This window comes from Pristiophorus japonicus, chromosome 17, assembly GCF_044704955.1.
Source record: "Pristiophorus japonicus isolate sPriJap1 chromosome 17, sPriJap1.hap1, whole genome shotgun sequence".
Classification (NCBI taxonomy): domain Eukaryota; kingdom Metazoa; phylum Chordata; class Chondrichthyes; family Pristiophoridae; genus Pristiophorus; species Pristiophorus japonicus.
Window position 1 is genome coordinate 41,486,781 of NC_091993.1, and position 16,824 is coordinate 41,503,604.

General features: G+C 48.0%; 1 protein-coding gene across 1 annotated transcript in view; it reads right to left on the minus strand.

The window, feature by feature from the left end:
• Window positions 1-16,824, minus strand: part of il16 (interleukin 16) — a 124,973-nt gene that overhangs the window by 28,153 nt on the left and 79,996 nt on the right. Inside the window, exons 14-15 of the mRNA XM_070858677.1 lie at window positions 10,479-10,566; window positions 7,433-7,935 (exon numbers count right to left, since the gene is read on the minus strand). Coding sequence (XP_070714778.1) covers window positions 7,433-7,935; window positions 10,479-10,566 — 591 coding nt within the window. The remainder of the gene's footprint in view (window positions 1-7,432; window positions 7,936-10,478; window positions 10,567-16,824) is intronic.

Genomic DNA, 16,824 nt, shown 5'->3' on the forward strand with positions numbered 1-16,824 from the left:
GTATGTGCACATGATTGGAGTGTGGGCAAGTATAGCGGGAGTGGCGAGGTCGGGGCGAAGGAGCGGCGAGAGATGATCGGGGCCCAGGAGAGGCGAGGGCCCAGGGGCAGCACGGGGCCAGCCCACACTGCGATATGTGTGCGCACTAGGTCCGTGCAGCAGAGTTGGTCTCCAGTCATCTTGGTTAATCCTTGCCATTGGACCAAGACCAAGCTCCATCAAGCCCGTGTGGTGGCTAGTGTGCAATGGCCACTACATGTTAAAAAAATCCACACACAGGCATCTTCCACCCTTCAACATGTAGTTCGGGACCTGGAATATTAGGTCCTTCATTGAAACACCTGTGAACTCATCCCTTTTTAGTGGAAGTGTCATTAAGTACTTTTGGGATCACTAGCCACTAGATGACGTCACTATTGGAGGCCATTGGGCTGCACGCACGTGTGTGCAGCCCAAGTATAAAAGACCAGCCATTTTGTATATATGCATTTTGGGGCCTTAATAAAGCAGAGCCAAGGTCATACCTCTTGGAGTTAAACAGTACTCAGTCTAACAGTTATTGCATACACAACATTTGGCGATGAGGCAGCAAGAACCTTTGCATGCAAAAATGAGCACAATTGGATTGTTGGAGCGATTTGTGGAAGGAGAAGATTGGGCAGACTTTGTGAGCCGTTTGAGCCAGTTCTTCGTGGCCAACAAAATGGAGGAGGTCGGCGACGCAGATCGGCACCGGGCGGTGTTCCTCACGGTTTGCGGTCCAAAAATTTATGGTCTGACAAAGAATCTACTCCTGCCTGTGAGTCCAACAGAGAAGACGTATGAAGAATTGTGTACACTGGTACAGGACTACAGGACCACCTTAAGCCAGCCAAAGGCATCATCATCTCGAGATACAGATTTTACACGCATGTCCGCTCAGAGGACCAGAATGTGACGGAATTCGTTGCCGACCTGAGACGTCTAGCGGGACCGTGTAAGTTCGGGACTGTGTTGACAGACATGCTGCGGGACTTCTTTGTAATTGGTATCAACCACGAGGTGATCCTGCGTAAACTACTGGCGGCGGAGACATTGGACTTGAGCAGGGCCATCACGATCGCTCAGTCATGCATGACGATGGATAGAAGTCTAAAGCAGATATCAGTGAAAAATCAAAACTCGGCAAGTACTGTAAAATATGATTGATTCAGCATTCGGCAGAGCGGCACATGGCAGGACCTACTCGACTGCATACACGAAACCTGTGGCTATCCAAAGTCTGCCAGCGGGAATGCATCCGATTTCTCCGTGTTGGCGTTGTGGGGGAAATCACCGGCACCAGCAGTGCCGATTTAAACAATATAGTTGCAAAGGCTGTCTGAGAGTGGGGCATCTCCAGCGCAAGTGTCCGCAGATGAGCAAGTGTGCTGTGACACACCACATGGAGGAAAATGGTCAGACTAGCGTGGATCCGGATACGCAATCTGAGATACCAGAGGAGGAAGTGAATGGGCTGTACTCGTTCCTAACTAAGAGCAAACCGATAATGATCAACGTGAAAGTTAATGAGGTGCCAGTATCGATGGAACTGGATACAGGGGCGAGTCAATCGATAATGAGCTGGAGGGCATTCGACAAGCATTGGGATACTAAGGCTGTGAGGCCCAAGCTGTGTCCAGTCAATGCCAAGTTGCGCACGTAGACCAAAGAACTCATAACGGTGATCGGCAGTGCCACAATTAAAGTGTCGTATGACGGTACGGTTCACGAGTTACTGCTATGGATTGTCCCAAGCAATGGCCCATCGCTGTTCGGCAGAAACTGGCTTGAAAAAAAATCAGGTGCGATTGGAACGACATCAAGGCATTGTTGTCGGAGAAAGATACATGTACTCAAGTACTGAACAAGTTCCCTTTGCTGTTCGAACCAGGCATCGGCAACTTCACAGGAGCCAAGGTGCAGATCTACGTGGACTCAGATGCAAGACCCTCCATCATAAAGCTCGGGCAATTCCGTTAATGATGAGGGAGAAGATCGAAATCAAACTGGACAGACTCCAGTGTGAAGGGATCATATCACCGGTTGACTTTAATGAATGGGCCAGCCCCATTGTTCCTGTGCTGAAAAGTGATGGCACAGTCAGAACCTGTGGAGACTACAAGGCTACGATCAACAGGGTTTCGAAACAGGATCAGTACCCGTTACCGAAGGCTGATGACTTGTTTGCAATACTAGCCCGGGGGGAAGTCGTTCTCCAAACTGGACTTGACATCGGCCTACGTGACACAGGAGCTGGTCGAGACGTTGAAGAGACTTACGTGCATTAACACGCATAAAGGACTGGTTTATTTATCACAGGTGCTCTTTTGGAATTCGCTCAGCTGCAGCAATAATTCAGAGGAACATGGAGAGCCTACTGAAGTGCGTTCCCAGATGACATCCTGATCACAGGTCGTGTTTCTGAGGAACATCTGAACAACCTGGAAGAGGTGCTACATCGTCTGGACAAAGTGGGACTCAGACTGAAATGATCGAAGTGCGTCTTCATGGCACCAGAGGTCGAATTCCTGGGGAGGAAAATTGCTACTGACGGCATCAGGCCCACGGACGCAAAAACCAAGGCCATCAAGAATGCACCTAAGCCGCAGAATGTGATGGAGCTGCGTTCGTTCCTGGGTCCACTCAACTACTTCGGTAACTTCCTATCTAATTGAGCACCTTCTTAGAACCACTGCTAAGAAAAGGCGACAACTGGGTGTGGGGTGCATCTCAAGGCAGAGCTTTACTCTAACAAGCTGCTGGTACATTATGACCCATGTAAATGTTTAGTATTGGCCTTTGATGCTTCGTCAAATGGAATTGGTTGCGTACTCCAACAAGCTAATGAGTCGGGTAAACTTCAAACAGTCGCATATGCTTCAAAAAGTATGTCTAACGTGGAAAGAGCCTACAGCATGGTAGAGAAAGAAGCACTAGCCTGTGTGTACAGGGTTAAAAAGATGCATCAGTACCTGTTTGGTCTTCAGTTTGAACTGGAGACAGATCACAAACCGCTCTTTTCACTGTTCTCTGAAAACAAAGGTATCAATACCAATGCTTCATCCCGCATCCAGGAGGTAGGTGCTGACATTATCCGTTTATGATTATGTCATTTGCCATAGACCTGGCACCGAGAATTATGCCGATGCTTTGAGCCGTCTGCTGTTGCCCACACCGGAAGTGGAAACGGCACAACCGGCAGACCTATTGTTAGTTATGGATGCTTTTGAGAGTGAAGGAAGCCCTGTCACGGCTCAACAAGTTAAGACCTGGACCAGCCAGGACCCGATTTTATCGGTGGTGAAGAGTTGCATCTTGAAGGTGATTGTCTGCCATACCCAAGCAAATGTGTGAGGAGACCAAACCTTACAGTCGACGCAAAGATGAACCGTCTATTCAGTTGGATTGTATACTGTGGGGCAATCATGTTGTTATGCCCAAGAAAGGGAGAGAGAAATTTGTACGTGAGCTACATAGCACACATCCCAGCATTGTAATGATGAAAGCCATCGCCAGGCCTCATATATGGTGGCCAGGAATTAACTCTGAGCTGGAATCATGTGTGCATCAGTGCAACACTTGCATACAGCTCAAAGCACCAGTGGAATCGCCGCTGAGTTTGTGGTCGGGGCCATCCAAACCATGGTCCAGGATCCACAGACTTTGCAGGTCCCTTCATGGGGAAGATTTTTTAGTTGTGCTACCATTGAGAATCTCAGTGTCATGTTCGCGACACATGGTCTGCCTGACATCGTTGTTAGCGACAACGGATCGTGCTTCACCAGTCAGAAGTTTCAAGAATTCATGAAACTCAATGGTATCAAACATGTAAGGTCAGCACCGTTCAAACCTGCATCCAATAGGCAAGCAGAACGTGCTATCCAAATCATAAAACAGAGTATGAAGCAAGTACCCAAGGGTCACTGCAGACCTGCTTGTCCTGCATACTGCTTAGTTATAGGACAATATCACACACGCTTATCGGGGTCTCGCCTGCTGAACTAATGATGGAGAAGTCATCAAGCTATCTCTTATACACCCTGACTTGAATAATCATGTTGAATATAGAAGACAAAGTTAGCAAGGGTATCACGATCGCGCAGCTGTGTCACGCGATATTTCTGTTAATGATCCTGTATATGTTCTGAATTATGGTCAAGGTCCCAAGTGGATCGCTGGTACTGTCATGGCCAAGGAGGGCAACAGAGTATTTATTGTCAAACTCAAAAATGGGCAAACATGCAGGAAACATATGGATCAGACAAAGCTGCAGCCACAGACGAACCAGAACAGTCGGAGGAAGAGGCAATCGACGACCAACCAACCTAACCCTAGTCATCAGAGGACTCGGGGGTCATCAGTGAATCAGGACTTTCAATCCCTGACATGGCCATTGCCACTCCCACCAGGTCAGCCGCCCAGCCACCAGTCACAACGGACTCTGAACACTCATCCAAGGCTGGAGTTGAACCGAGACGGTCAACCCGGGAGCGTAAAACACCAGACCGTCTCAATTTGTAAAAGACTGTTAATATCTCAGAGAGGGGTATTGTCATGTGTGCGCAGCCCTAGTATAAAAGGTCAGCCATTTTGTAGATTAGTCACTTTGGGCCTCAATTAAGCAGAGCCAAGGTCATACCTCTTGGAGTTAAACAGTACTCAGTCTAACAGTTATTGCATACACAACAGGAAGCAAGTCATCCTCGATATGAGGGACCATCTATGAAGATGATTCTATGTTCATTTATAGAAACATAGAAAATAGGTGCAGGAGCAGGTCATTCGGCCCTTTGAGCCTGCACCACCATTCAATATGATCATGGCTGATCATGCAACTTCAGTACCCCACTCCTGCCTTCTCTCCATACCCCCGATCCCTTTAACCGTAAGGGCCACATCTAACTCTCTTTTGAATATATCTAACGAACTAGACTCAAAAACTTTCTGTGATAGAGAATTCCACAGGTTCACAATTCTCTGGGTGAAAAAGGTTCTCCTCAACTTGGTCCTAGATGGCTTAACCCTTATCCTTAGATTGTGACCCCTGGTTCTGGACTTCCCCAACATCGGGAACATTCTTCCTGCATCAAACCTGTCCAATCCCGTCAGAATTGTATATTTATGATTATAATACATTTCTCAAACTGAAGACGAGTCTCGCATGCGAAGCAGAGTGATGATAAGAGTTCACTTTGTCCCAGAAGGCAGTGTCACATCGCAAGGGATGCACTGCAGGCAGCTTGCGACATTTCAGTGCTACCATTACAATTTATCTGATCTTAGTCATTGTTCAGTTTTCTGAAACCACATTAATCAGTCCAGCAGCCTCCCAAACGGAGGCTCCTCACTGCCACTCTGCTCTTCTTAAATATCTCGGAACTAGTGCAGCAAAGTTATTTGGTGCAAAGGCCCAATTACTCTAAGCCACACCTTCATAACCCGGGCTGCTTAAACATAGCTGAAGGCTACTCAGGTACTGCATCTGGCAAATTTGAGAGAGTTGATAAATACAGAAATGTATTATGTTGAGTTGTATACTGGCACCGATAGAATATATCAATGTTACTTATTATTTAACTTTTAGTTGATTTTGATTTGTGCTGATGCGACTGAGGGAATTCAGCACAAGCAGCAAAACATTTTGTCACTGTTAGGAGACAGCACCAGCATCTTTCACTAGGTCCGTGCAGCAGAGCTGGTCTCCAGTCGGCTTGGTCAATCCTTGCCACTGGACCATGACCTAGCCTGGTGTGCAACGGCCATCCCACGTTAAAAATAATCCACGCACAGGCATCTTCCACCCTTCACGATGTAGTTCAGGACCTGGAATATTAGGTCCTTCATTGAAACACCTGTGAACTCATCCTTTTTGGCATGGAAGCAAGTCATCCTTGTTTCGAGGGACTGACTATATGATAGGATATAAGCTCTCCCACGATCAGCAAAGTTTCTAACGCTTTTAGTTGCATCTGACAAGAGGCTCTCGTGACTGGTCTAGATACGATCGGGCAGCGGACCGAGAACATTGACGCAGGGACTCACAGACATAATTCCCGCCCATAGGCTCACCCGCACAGCTTAGTCGGGATGCTGAGAGATGGATCAGCCCTCGAGTATCACCCTGGAGCCTCCATGCAGACGCAGATCAGGGTCCGATGATGTAATCAGACCCTGACATTAACTTCGACCTGACGGAGAAACCACTGTGACCTTTCCGCCAGGCGAAGTCAAGTGAGGCGAGTATTGTGGAAACAGAAGAGGTTGCTCCAGGTAAGTTTCTTACTTTCCTTTGTGGGGCCAGGCGTGAGCCTTCAAGCACCACAGATAAGGTTTACGCCTTAAATAAAGCATTAGAGCAGAACTGTGCAACAGTTAGAAAAGAATGAGAGTTTCGACCACACCTGCTGAGACACGGAGAGAGAGAATGGCACAAAGAATGGGAACGAAATGTTGATGGGAAGAGAAAATGAGGTGAAAGAGTGATGGGATGGTGGCTGGTTTTCTGATTTTCCCCAACAAATTTATTTTCATTTTGCTCTGTCCCTGTTGCGTTCCAATCTTGGCATTGTCCTCTCCCAACTGGACTAATGGGAAAGATGGAGCTCCAATCGCCTCCACAGTTTCCCCACACTGGTCAACAGTGTACAATTGCATTAATTCTTGACGAGGTGGATGCAGAGAGGATGTTTCCACTGATGGGGGAGACTAGAACTAGAGGGCATGATCAGAATCAGGGGCCGCCCATTTAAGACTGAGATGAGAAGGAATTTCTTCTCTCAGAGGGTTGTAAATCTGTGAAATTCACTGTCTCAGAGAGCTGTGGAGGCTGGGTCATTGAATAAATTTAAGATAGAAATAGACAATTTCTTAACTGATAAGGGGATAAGGGATTATGGGGAGCTGGCAGGGAGGTGGACCAGAGTCCATGATCAGATCAGCCATGATCGTATTAAATGGCGGAGCAGGCTCGAGGGGCCATATGGCCTACTCCTGCTCCTATTTCTTATGCTCTTATGTTCTTGACACCGCTCAGGGCTGGTAACTGAAAGCACATCCTCATGGAGGTCTGTCTGTCTGTTATTAAAGCTACTGTTTGCCTTATTTTTATTTTCTTCCATCTCCTTTAAGCCTCCCTCAGCAGCAAACACTGTCCCTGGACTGAGAGAGAGACAGCAAGTTACCTTGTACCAACCCTCTGATTATGCCAACCGACAGGAACGACCCTGTAAGAATGAAGGATTTACTCTCCACTTTCCCTCTCTTGCTGCGGAGAAGGATGGACTCTCTTGTTTAGCTTGGCTGAAGTTCACCACTCATCATCTGGTGAAACTATAAGAAGCCTCACCATTGGGCCCATTCCGTGAGTCTGCACACATCTTGCAGTTGTGAACCCGTTTGAATCTTGTCTCACCTGAAAGTGATCAGCCTGGGATTGTCGATCCTTTCCCTCCACTTGTACATCTCCATTCACTCCTGTGGTAACCTGGTCTTTTTGCTGGCTGTTCTGGCTGCTCAACGCCCTTGGTGGCGGAGTTGGTGGACCAATCCTCTTTGGATCATTAATGTTTCCGCCGGTCATTTCCATTGCGTGCTTATCAAGCTTCTTACCATTAGTTTGAACTAAGTAACGATCCCTATTGAGGTGAGGCGGTTGTTCTGGCCCATTCTCCGATAGCGAACCGACCATGTCAGTCTGTGCGTCCATGTGACCATCGGAGTTGGGGATTTCTGCCTGAAGGCCTTTGCTGTGGTTGATGTAGAAGATAGTGCCGGTGTTGGTGGCTGCACTGTTAAAGTAACTGCTGTCACTGCTGGAACGGGTCATTGGCTTTTGAGCTTTCTTGATGAAGTTTCTGTCTGTGCATTTTTCCCATGTTTGCTTCCGGTGCCAGCAGGTTTCGGTTTTCCTCGGGCCTTAAAAAAAAGTGTTACAAGTCTCAGTGAAGCTCCGTTATTATGGAAATATCTAAAATAAACTCACTATACACACTAAAATTGTCAGCCCTCTTCTTGAATTAATGCCGGAAACGTGGGGATACTGAGCACTGCACGCTTTATTATAACCGACCCCCTCGGATTTACTCCGATTATGTCAGACGCTGTGGCTGATTTCCGGACTCTCAGAAGCATGGTTAACTGATAATAATGGCGATGAGTGCGGCATACAAGTGTGTAGCGTGTTCCAGAAGGACAGGCAAGACAGGAGAGGAGGTGGAGTCGCCCAATATGTCAAGGAGGTAAAGGGACTCGATCATTTGGTGTTCCACTGGGATGCTCTTGCAGGAAGAATGTCATATGGAAAGCCAGGATAATTATAGGGTTCATTATCGGAGGACAGATTACTGTATGAAGAGGGAAGGAAAGGTGTGAGATCAGAATGTTCATACCAATGGCCAACCTCAAAAACGGAGTGCTCAAGCATTCTAGAATCTGAGCTTGTGAATGTAATGCACGGCAGCGTTCTGATCCAGTGTATGAGGGATGCATGAAGTATCTCATAGCTCAACCAAGTGATCCGGATAGCATATTGGGAATGGGAATACTGGCACTTCAGGGAGGCAGGAGAATCCATAATATGATTCCACTTGAAGTGATCTGGGACAGTGCCTCAAACTTAAAATTCTCATTCTTGTCTTTAAATCACTCCAAGGCCTTGCCCCTCCCTATCTTTAATATTCTCCAGCACTATGACCAACCCCACTCCCTCTCCCCATCTCTCCGTTCCTCTGACTCTGGTCTCTTGTGCACCTCCCCCCGGCTCCAACCTCTCCCTTTGCCCCACCATTGGCCGTGCCTTCAGCTGTCTAGGCCCCACTCTCAAATCCCCTGCCCCCCATCTCTCCACCTCTCCGGCATCCTCGCTTCTGCTAAAACCTTCATTACAGGCCACCTCTTTGACCAAGCTTCGAGTCAGTGTGTCAGCTGTGGCTCAGTGGGCAGCACACTAGCCTCTGAGTCAGAAGGTTGTGGGTTCAAGTTCCACTCCAGGGACTTGAGCACAAAAAATCAAGGCTGACACCCTCCAGTGCAGTGTTGAGGGAGTACTGTCGGAGGTACCGTCTTTCGGATGAGACATAAAACCAAAGCCCTATCTGTCCGCTCAGGTGGATGTAAAAGTTCCCACAGCACTATTTCAAAGATGAGCAGGGGGTTTATCCCCAGTGTCCTGGTCAATATTTATCCTTCAATCAACATAACTAAAGCAGATTTTGTCTGATCATTAGCACATTGCATTTTGTGGGACTTTGCTGTGCACAAATTGGTTGCCATGTTTCCTACATTACAACAGTGACTACACTCCAAAAGTACTTCATTGGCTGTAAAGCGCTTTGGTAAGTGCTGCAGTACAACGGGACCTGGGGGTACATGTGAAACACAAAAGGTTAGTATGCAGGTACAGCATGTGATCAGGAAGGCCAATGGAATCTTGACCTTTATTGCAAAGGGGATGGAATATAAAAACAAGGAAGTCTTGCTACAGTTATACCTGGAATACTGCGTGAAATTTTGGTTTCCATATTTAAGAAAGGATATACTTGCTTTGGAGGCAGTTCAGAGAAGGTTCACGAGGTTGATTCCAGAGATGAGGGGGTTGACATATGAGGAAAGGTTGAGTAGGTTGGGCCTCTACTCATTGGAATTCAGAAGAATGAGAGGTGATCTTATCGAAACGTATAAGATTATGAGGGGGCTTGACAAGATGGATGCAGAGAGGATGTTTCCACTAATAGGGGTGACTAGAACTAGAGGGTATAATCTTAGAATAAGGGGCCACCGATTTAAAACTTAGATGAGGAGGAATTTCTTCTCTCAGAGGGTTGTAAATCTGTGGAATTCACTGCCCCAGAGAGCTGTGGAGGCTGGGACATTGAATAAATTTAAGACTGAGATAGACAGTTTCTTAACCGATAAGGCGATATGAGGTTATGGGGAACGGGCGAGGAAGTGGAGCCGAGTCCATGATCGGATCAGCCATGATCGTATTAAATGGCGGAGCAGGCTTGAGGGGCCGAATGGCCGACTCCTGCTCCTATTTCTTATGTTCTAATGGGACATCATGAAAGGTGTAATATAAATGCATGAACTTCATACTTTCTAATATCTCTGTCTTTGACGGAGTGTCCAATTTGTTTTCTCTGTGAAGCACCTTGAGGATATCGAGCTATGTTAAAGGTGATATATAAATGCAAGTTGTTGTAGCGGTTATTGTTTGTTGTTCAGACATGGAATTTCCCACCAGGAACAGTAGTAAAACAGAATCCACAATAGCTTTCAAAGGGGAGGTGGGTAAATATTTGGAGAGGAAAATGTAAAAGGGTAGGAGGAAAGGGCAGGGACTAAGTGAATAACTCTCAGAGAGTCAATATCGGACAGTTGGCTGAATGGTGTCGGTGCTGCAGAATGCTGCTGTATACTGTAAGGCATTGCAGTGATTGTAAGAGTCTCAGATACATTACCTTGTATATTCCCTGGATAACTGCCCTGATTAAATCTCGCATTTTCAACCGTTTGTAAAATTGCTTCATTGAATTGCTTTTCAGAGACCTGCGGATACAAAGACAACCATCCATTATTGTCCAAGTCCTAAAACTGAACGTCAGAGAATGCGCGAATAAATCCAGAGATTGTAACAATGTAAGAACCAGAAATAGGATTCCCACCGATCAGGAACGACTGCTAAATGCTATATCCATATTCCTGAAGGAAACGTTTGTATTGATTAAGATGTAACAATGAACAGCAAGAAGTGAAGACTGAATAGAAGATGAATGATCGTCATCAATGGTGCCTTCCTGTCACATCAAACAGACCGTTTTCCCCACCCCAGTTTTGCACGCGGTACCAGGGTCAATTTTTGTCTTTACCGCCTGGGTGTTAACCATTGCCGGGCCAGAGGGCAGCGAGGATAATCTTGGAGAGGATGTCTCGCACTTTCCCTTGAGGTGGGTCCTGTTGGCCCCCTGTGATCTTTCCCGTTCGATTTTCCTCTCCGTGTTCGGCCGATGCTGAATGCCCAGCGGTCAAGGCGAAAATCGTAAACCGACAACAGATATTTGTTTCACTTTGAAAGGGTCCAGTTTCCGGTTATCATCGGAAACAAGTTGGGCGAATTGTATCAGTTAAGAGTTACCGGCGTAAAGCATCACGTGACGGGGTTCAGGTTCGGAGGTCAGAATGTCCGATTGCGGCCTGCGTCATTTCCCATCTTGTAACGGACAGAAACTGGTGCGGCTGTGGACCAGAAATCCGACATAAACTCCTGACACACGCAGCTCTGAACCGGCACCGCGAGCTCTTCAAATTCGCCCCACAACAGCCGTGGCAACAGGGAACAATTCTGAGCCGGAGTGAGCTGGCCTCAGCACAAACAATGGTCTTCCCTGAAACAGAAGCAAAATACTGCAGATGCTGCAATCTGAAATAAAAACAGAAAACGCTGGAAATACTCAGCAGGTCAGGCAGCATCTGTGAAGAGAGAAACAGAGTTAACGTTTCAGGTCGATGACCCTTCATCAGAATTGTTTTCCCTGGTGTGCTTAAAATATTCTGTTTAAGTGCTATCTGTTGTAGCAGATAGGTTTGGGCATTAACGTACCCTGCATTGAAACGACTCTGACCTAATCCTGGCAGGGACGGTTTAACTTGTAAACCTTGCGTGAATACGATTGCTCGATGGGATATTTAGCACAGTCCAGTTGCAATCCTTGATTTTCGCACACAGATTAAGGAGCCGTACAATATCGGCGTTTCACACAGAAGGGTTGATTCTAGCCCCCTCTCCCACCCCACCTGGCAGAAACAGTGTGGGTGGGATGGGGGCCGGGGGGGGGGTATTAAGATGATGAGGGAGTTGGTGTCGCATTCCCCCCCCCACCACAATTCTTACGTGTCTCAATTCAGGCATGGGAAGGCCACCTACCCCAGAGGAGCAGGAGCTGAACGTCAATGGCCAGGTCACATGCTGATGACATCATTGAGGCGTGCACACCATTTTACCCACGGTCCAGACTAAAGCCCTTACAGTGTGGAAACCAGCAGCGCGAGCAAGCGGCAGCAGAACCCTGGCCTCGGGTCCGGGTAAAGCAGAAATATTTTACATTTTTAAAGATTCCTTGTTGGCCAGAAAGCACGAGTTCTCCTCCAAGCTGCATCGGGATATTTTCGGCCTTCCCTGCCCTGGGATTCACACCACCCTTTCACAAGTACTCCTCCCCCAACATCCTTCCTTGGCCGCGGAATCGTTTCCGTGGGTCCCTGGTGGTCATCTCACCCTCCATGAACTTTGACCCCCCACCCCTCTGACGGTGACATCATTCCTGCCGGCTTCAGGTGGGAGTCAGTGTTGGGGCCTGTAACTGAGGCCTGGGAGTTAACACGTCACAGGGCCTCACACCGTTGGGAGCTGGACGATTCATCGCCCTCTCTCAGCCCCTCCCCATACACTCCAGATTCCGGCCCAGAGTTAAAATCAGCGCTGGAACGGGATACATTTTGGGTTGCGGATATAAATGTTAAATTCCTGCTGTTTATGAAAGGCGAGGGCAAGTTCCTATTGTTGTGTATGCATGCCTTTCCACTGTGTGATGTCTGTAACACTGTTATGCCACATTAAATGTACCCTTACTCTGCACACATGTTACCGTTACACCAGAGGGTGCTGCTGCTGGAGACCTAGGGGTTGCCTGCACATGGCAGGTAACCCAGTATAAAAGGGAACTCACAGCTTGTTGTCAGCACTCAGGAGCTGCAAATAAAGGACTACAGGTCTATAGTTTAAGTATCATACCCTGCCTCAGAGAGTCATTACTACAGGTGCCGACATACACTACACCTGTGACACCCCAAACAGAAGGTAGCCCCTCACTTTCAGCTTGGGAGGATGGGGTGTTTTCTGTGATGTTCTGTCCATTGATTTCAAAATTGGCCCTGCACTATTTGATCAACTTTTATGTATCAGATAAAGTGACAACACCACAATGGCAGCCACCCTGGTGCCGTGCAAGTGGAGAGTCCAACTCCGTCTGCTCAAACAGTTGGCGTGTGGCAAAGTTTTCGTCACAAGTCAAGATTCTATATCCGGAGTGGATATTTAGCTGTACCTCCTCCCAAAGTCCCACCCCGAATAAGGTATCTTACATTATTATATATAACTCTATCCTAACATGCTATATATGACGGTAATAAGATATGACCTGTAACCACCAGCATACCTTACCACCAGGGGTGCACTTGCAAGAGACAGGTATATAAGGACAGGTCTCAGGCAAGTGCAGCATTCCAGAGCTGTGAAATAAGGTGCAGGTCCAGAGTGACCTTGACTTCACTACATGCCTCGTGTGAATCTGTACTGAGGGGACAGGACTTTACAGTGGCGACGAGTTATGGGATTACAGAATCCACAGAATGGCGAACAACGGATCAGATGAAAAGTACAATGCGGGAGACAATTGGGAGGACTTTATAGAAAGGCTCCAGCAAAGCTTTGTAACCAAAGACTGGTTAGGCGATGATAAGGCAGACAAGAGAAGAGCCCATCTCTTGACCAGCTGTGGCTCGAAATCATACGCTTTAATGAAGGATCTGTTGGCACCTGAGAAACCAGCAAGCAAGTCGTTTGAAGAATTGAGCACACTGGTAAGAGACTACCTGAAGCCAGCGAGCAGCCTACACATGGCCAGACACAGGTTCTACAACTACAGACGCTGTGTGGACCAGAGCATACCCGACTTTGTGGCGGAACTTCAGAGGTTGGCTAGTTTATGTGAGTTCTCCGATGAACTGAGAGAAATGCTGAGAGACTTTTTCATTGAAGGAATAGGCCACGCAGGCATATTCCAAAAGCTCAGAGACCAAGAACCTGACCTTAGAGGCAGCAGCACTGGTTGCACAGACATTCTTGGTAGGGGAAGAAGAAACGAGGTTGACTTACAATGCAGGTACGACAACTAATGAAATATTGGAACAAGAAGTTCACAGCACTAAACAAGCTGCGACCCCCAAACACAGACAAAACCGGGAGAACAGGTGCTCGACAGCAGGCAGAAGCCATCAAGGGCCACAGGAATGGCCGTTCACACCTCATCAACCCACAATGCGAACAATCAACTACAAACTGAGAGAAGCTCAAGAGAGATCAGCCAGATGCAGCTCATTCTTTGGAAACTCTTTGAACAATGGAACAGGTCTGTGCTGGAGGTGTGGGGGTGGGCACTCGGCAAGGGGATATCGATTTCAGCAGGCTGTTTGCAGAAATTGTGAATATACAGGGCATTTGGCCCGCATGTGCAAAAAAACGGCAGCTTGGCTGGTATACATATCGGATGGGTTGGAAAGCGGACCAGAAGATGGTGGGGACAGTAGCCGGGACACCGGTGTACAGCGGGTCAACACGATCAATGGCCGCTGCTCCTACAACAGGACGCCTCCTATAATGATGAGGGTCCTACTCAACGGGATATCTGTCAACATGGAGCTGAATACGGGAGTGAGTCAATCTCTTATGGGCGCTCAACAATTTGAACAACTGTGGCCGCATAAAAGAGACAGACCAAAACTCACAAGAATCGACACCACACTAAGGACCTATACCAAAGAAATCGTACCAGTCCTCGACAGCGTCATGCTCTCTGTCACACACAAAGGGACAATGAACTGACTTCCCCTGTGGATTGACCCCGGAGACCCCCCAGCACTGCTGGGGAGAAGCTGGCTGGCAAAACTAAACTGGAAATGGGATGATGTCCATGCCATGTCATTAGAGGAACAGACCTCCTGCTAAACAGTTATAAAGCGATTTGAACATCTCTTTCAGCCAGGTGTGGGCACTTTCAAAGGGGCCAAAGTCAAAATCTCCATCACACAGGATGCTAGACCGGTCCATCACAAGGTCAGAGCTGTACCCTATGTGATGAGGGAAAAGAATGAACACGAACTAGACAGGCTTCTGCGGGAAGGCATTATATCACCTGTGGAATTTAGCGACTGGGCAAGTCCCATCGTCCCAGTCATGAAGCCTGATGGATCCGTACGAATCTGTGGGGACTACAAATCTACCATAAACAGAGTCTCCCTACAGGACCAGTACCCGCTGCCCAGAGCGGAGGACTTATTTGCCACATTGGCTGGAGGTAAACTTTTCTCAAAATTAGACCTCATATCTGCGTATATGACGCAAGAATTGACCAAGGAATCCAAGCTACTCACCACCATCAATACACATCGAGGCCTTTTCATGTACAATCGATGCCCATTCAGCATCAGGTCGGCAGCTGCCATATTACAGCGCGACATGGAGAGTCTGCTCAAGTCCATCCCGGGGACGGTTGTATTTCAAGACGACATACTTATCACGGTCAGGGACCCGACTCCCATCTCCGTAATTTGGAGGAAGTACTAAAGCGGTTGGATCGGGTAAGCCTACGAGTCAAGAAATCCAAGTGCCTGTTTCTCGCACCCGAGGTTGAATTTTTAGGCAGAAGGATTGCCGCTGAAGGAATCCGCCCAACAGAGTCCAAAACAGAAGCAATTCACCTGGCACCCAGGCCCCGGAATGTCTCAGAACTGCGTGCCTTTGTCGGGCTACTCAATTACTTTGGGAACATTATGCAGAACTTAAGCATGCTGCTGGAGCCTCTCCACGTGCTACTCAGAAAGGGGTGCGATTGGTTTTGGGGGGACGCCCAGGAACGCGCCTTCAATAAGGCACGCAACCTTCTGTGTTCCAACAGTGTTTTGACTTTCTTTGACCCAGGTAAAAAGCTAGTTCTCTCATGCGATGCATCAGCGTATGGGGTCGGGTGCGTTTTGCAACATGTCAATAGTGCGGGCAAATTACAACCCATAGCTTATGCCTCCAGGTCACTTTCACGGGCGGAGCGCGGGTACAGAATGGTAGAGAAGGAGGTGCTCGTGTGCGTGTACGGTGTCAAAAAGATACACCAATAACTTTTCGGGGCCAAGTTCGCGTTAGAAACCGACCACAAGCCCCTCACGTCCCTCCAATCCGATAGCAAGGCAATAAACGGCAATGCCTCGGCGCGAATTCAACGGTGGGCACTCATGCTGGCGTCCTACGACTATACCATAAGGCACAGACCAGACACAGACAATTGTGCCGACGCGCTCAGCAGGCTACCCCTGGCGACCACGGTAGGGTCTGACGAACAGGACTGTGAGATAGTCATGGCAATCAATGCCTTTGAGTCCACAGGTTCGCCCATGACGGCTCGCTAAATCAGAGCCTGGACGGCCAGCGACCCCACGTTATCCTTAGTAAAAAGATGTGTCCTAACCGGTGACTGGGCAGAGGCTTGCGATGCTTGCCCTGAGGAATTAAAACCCTTTCACAGGCGCATGCATGAGCCATCACTGCAAGTAGACTGCCTGATGTGGGGCAGCCAAGTAGTCATGCCTCTGCGAGGCAGAGAGGCATTTGTCTGGGAGCTCCACTGCGAGCACCCGGGCATCGTTCTCATGAAGGCCATAGCCAGATCCCACGTCTGGTGGCCTGGTATTGACACGGACCTGGAGCTCTGCGTCCGAAGGTGCACCATTTGTGCCCAACTCAGCAATGCCCCCAGGGAGGCTCCACTGAGCCCCTGGTTCTGGCCTACCAAACCGTGGTCGCGGGTGCACGTAGACTATGCGGGCTCATTCATGGACAAAATGTTCCTCGTAGTTGTAGATGCATTTTCAAAGTGGATCGAATGCACCATTTTAAACTCGAGCACAACCTTCACACTGTGAAGAGCTTCGCAACCATGTTTGCAACGCATGGAATCCCTGACATATTGGTCAGTGACA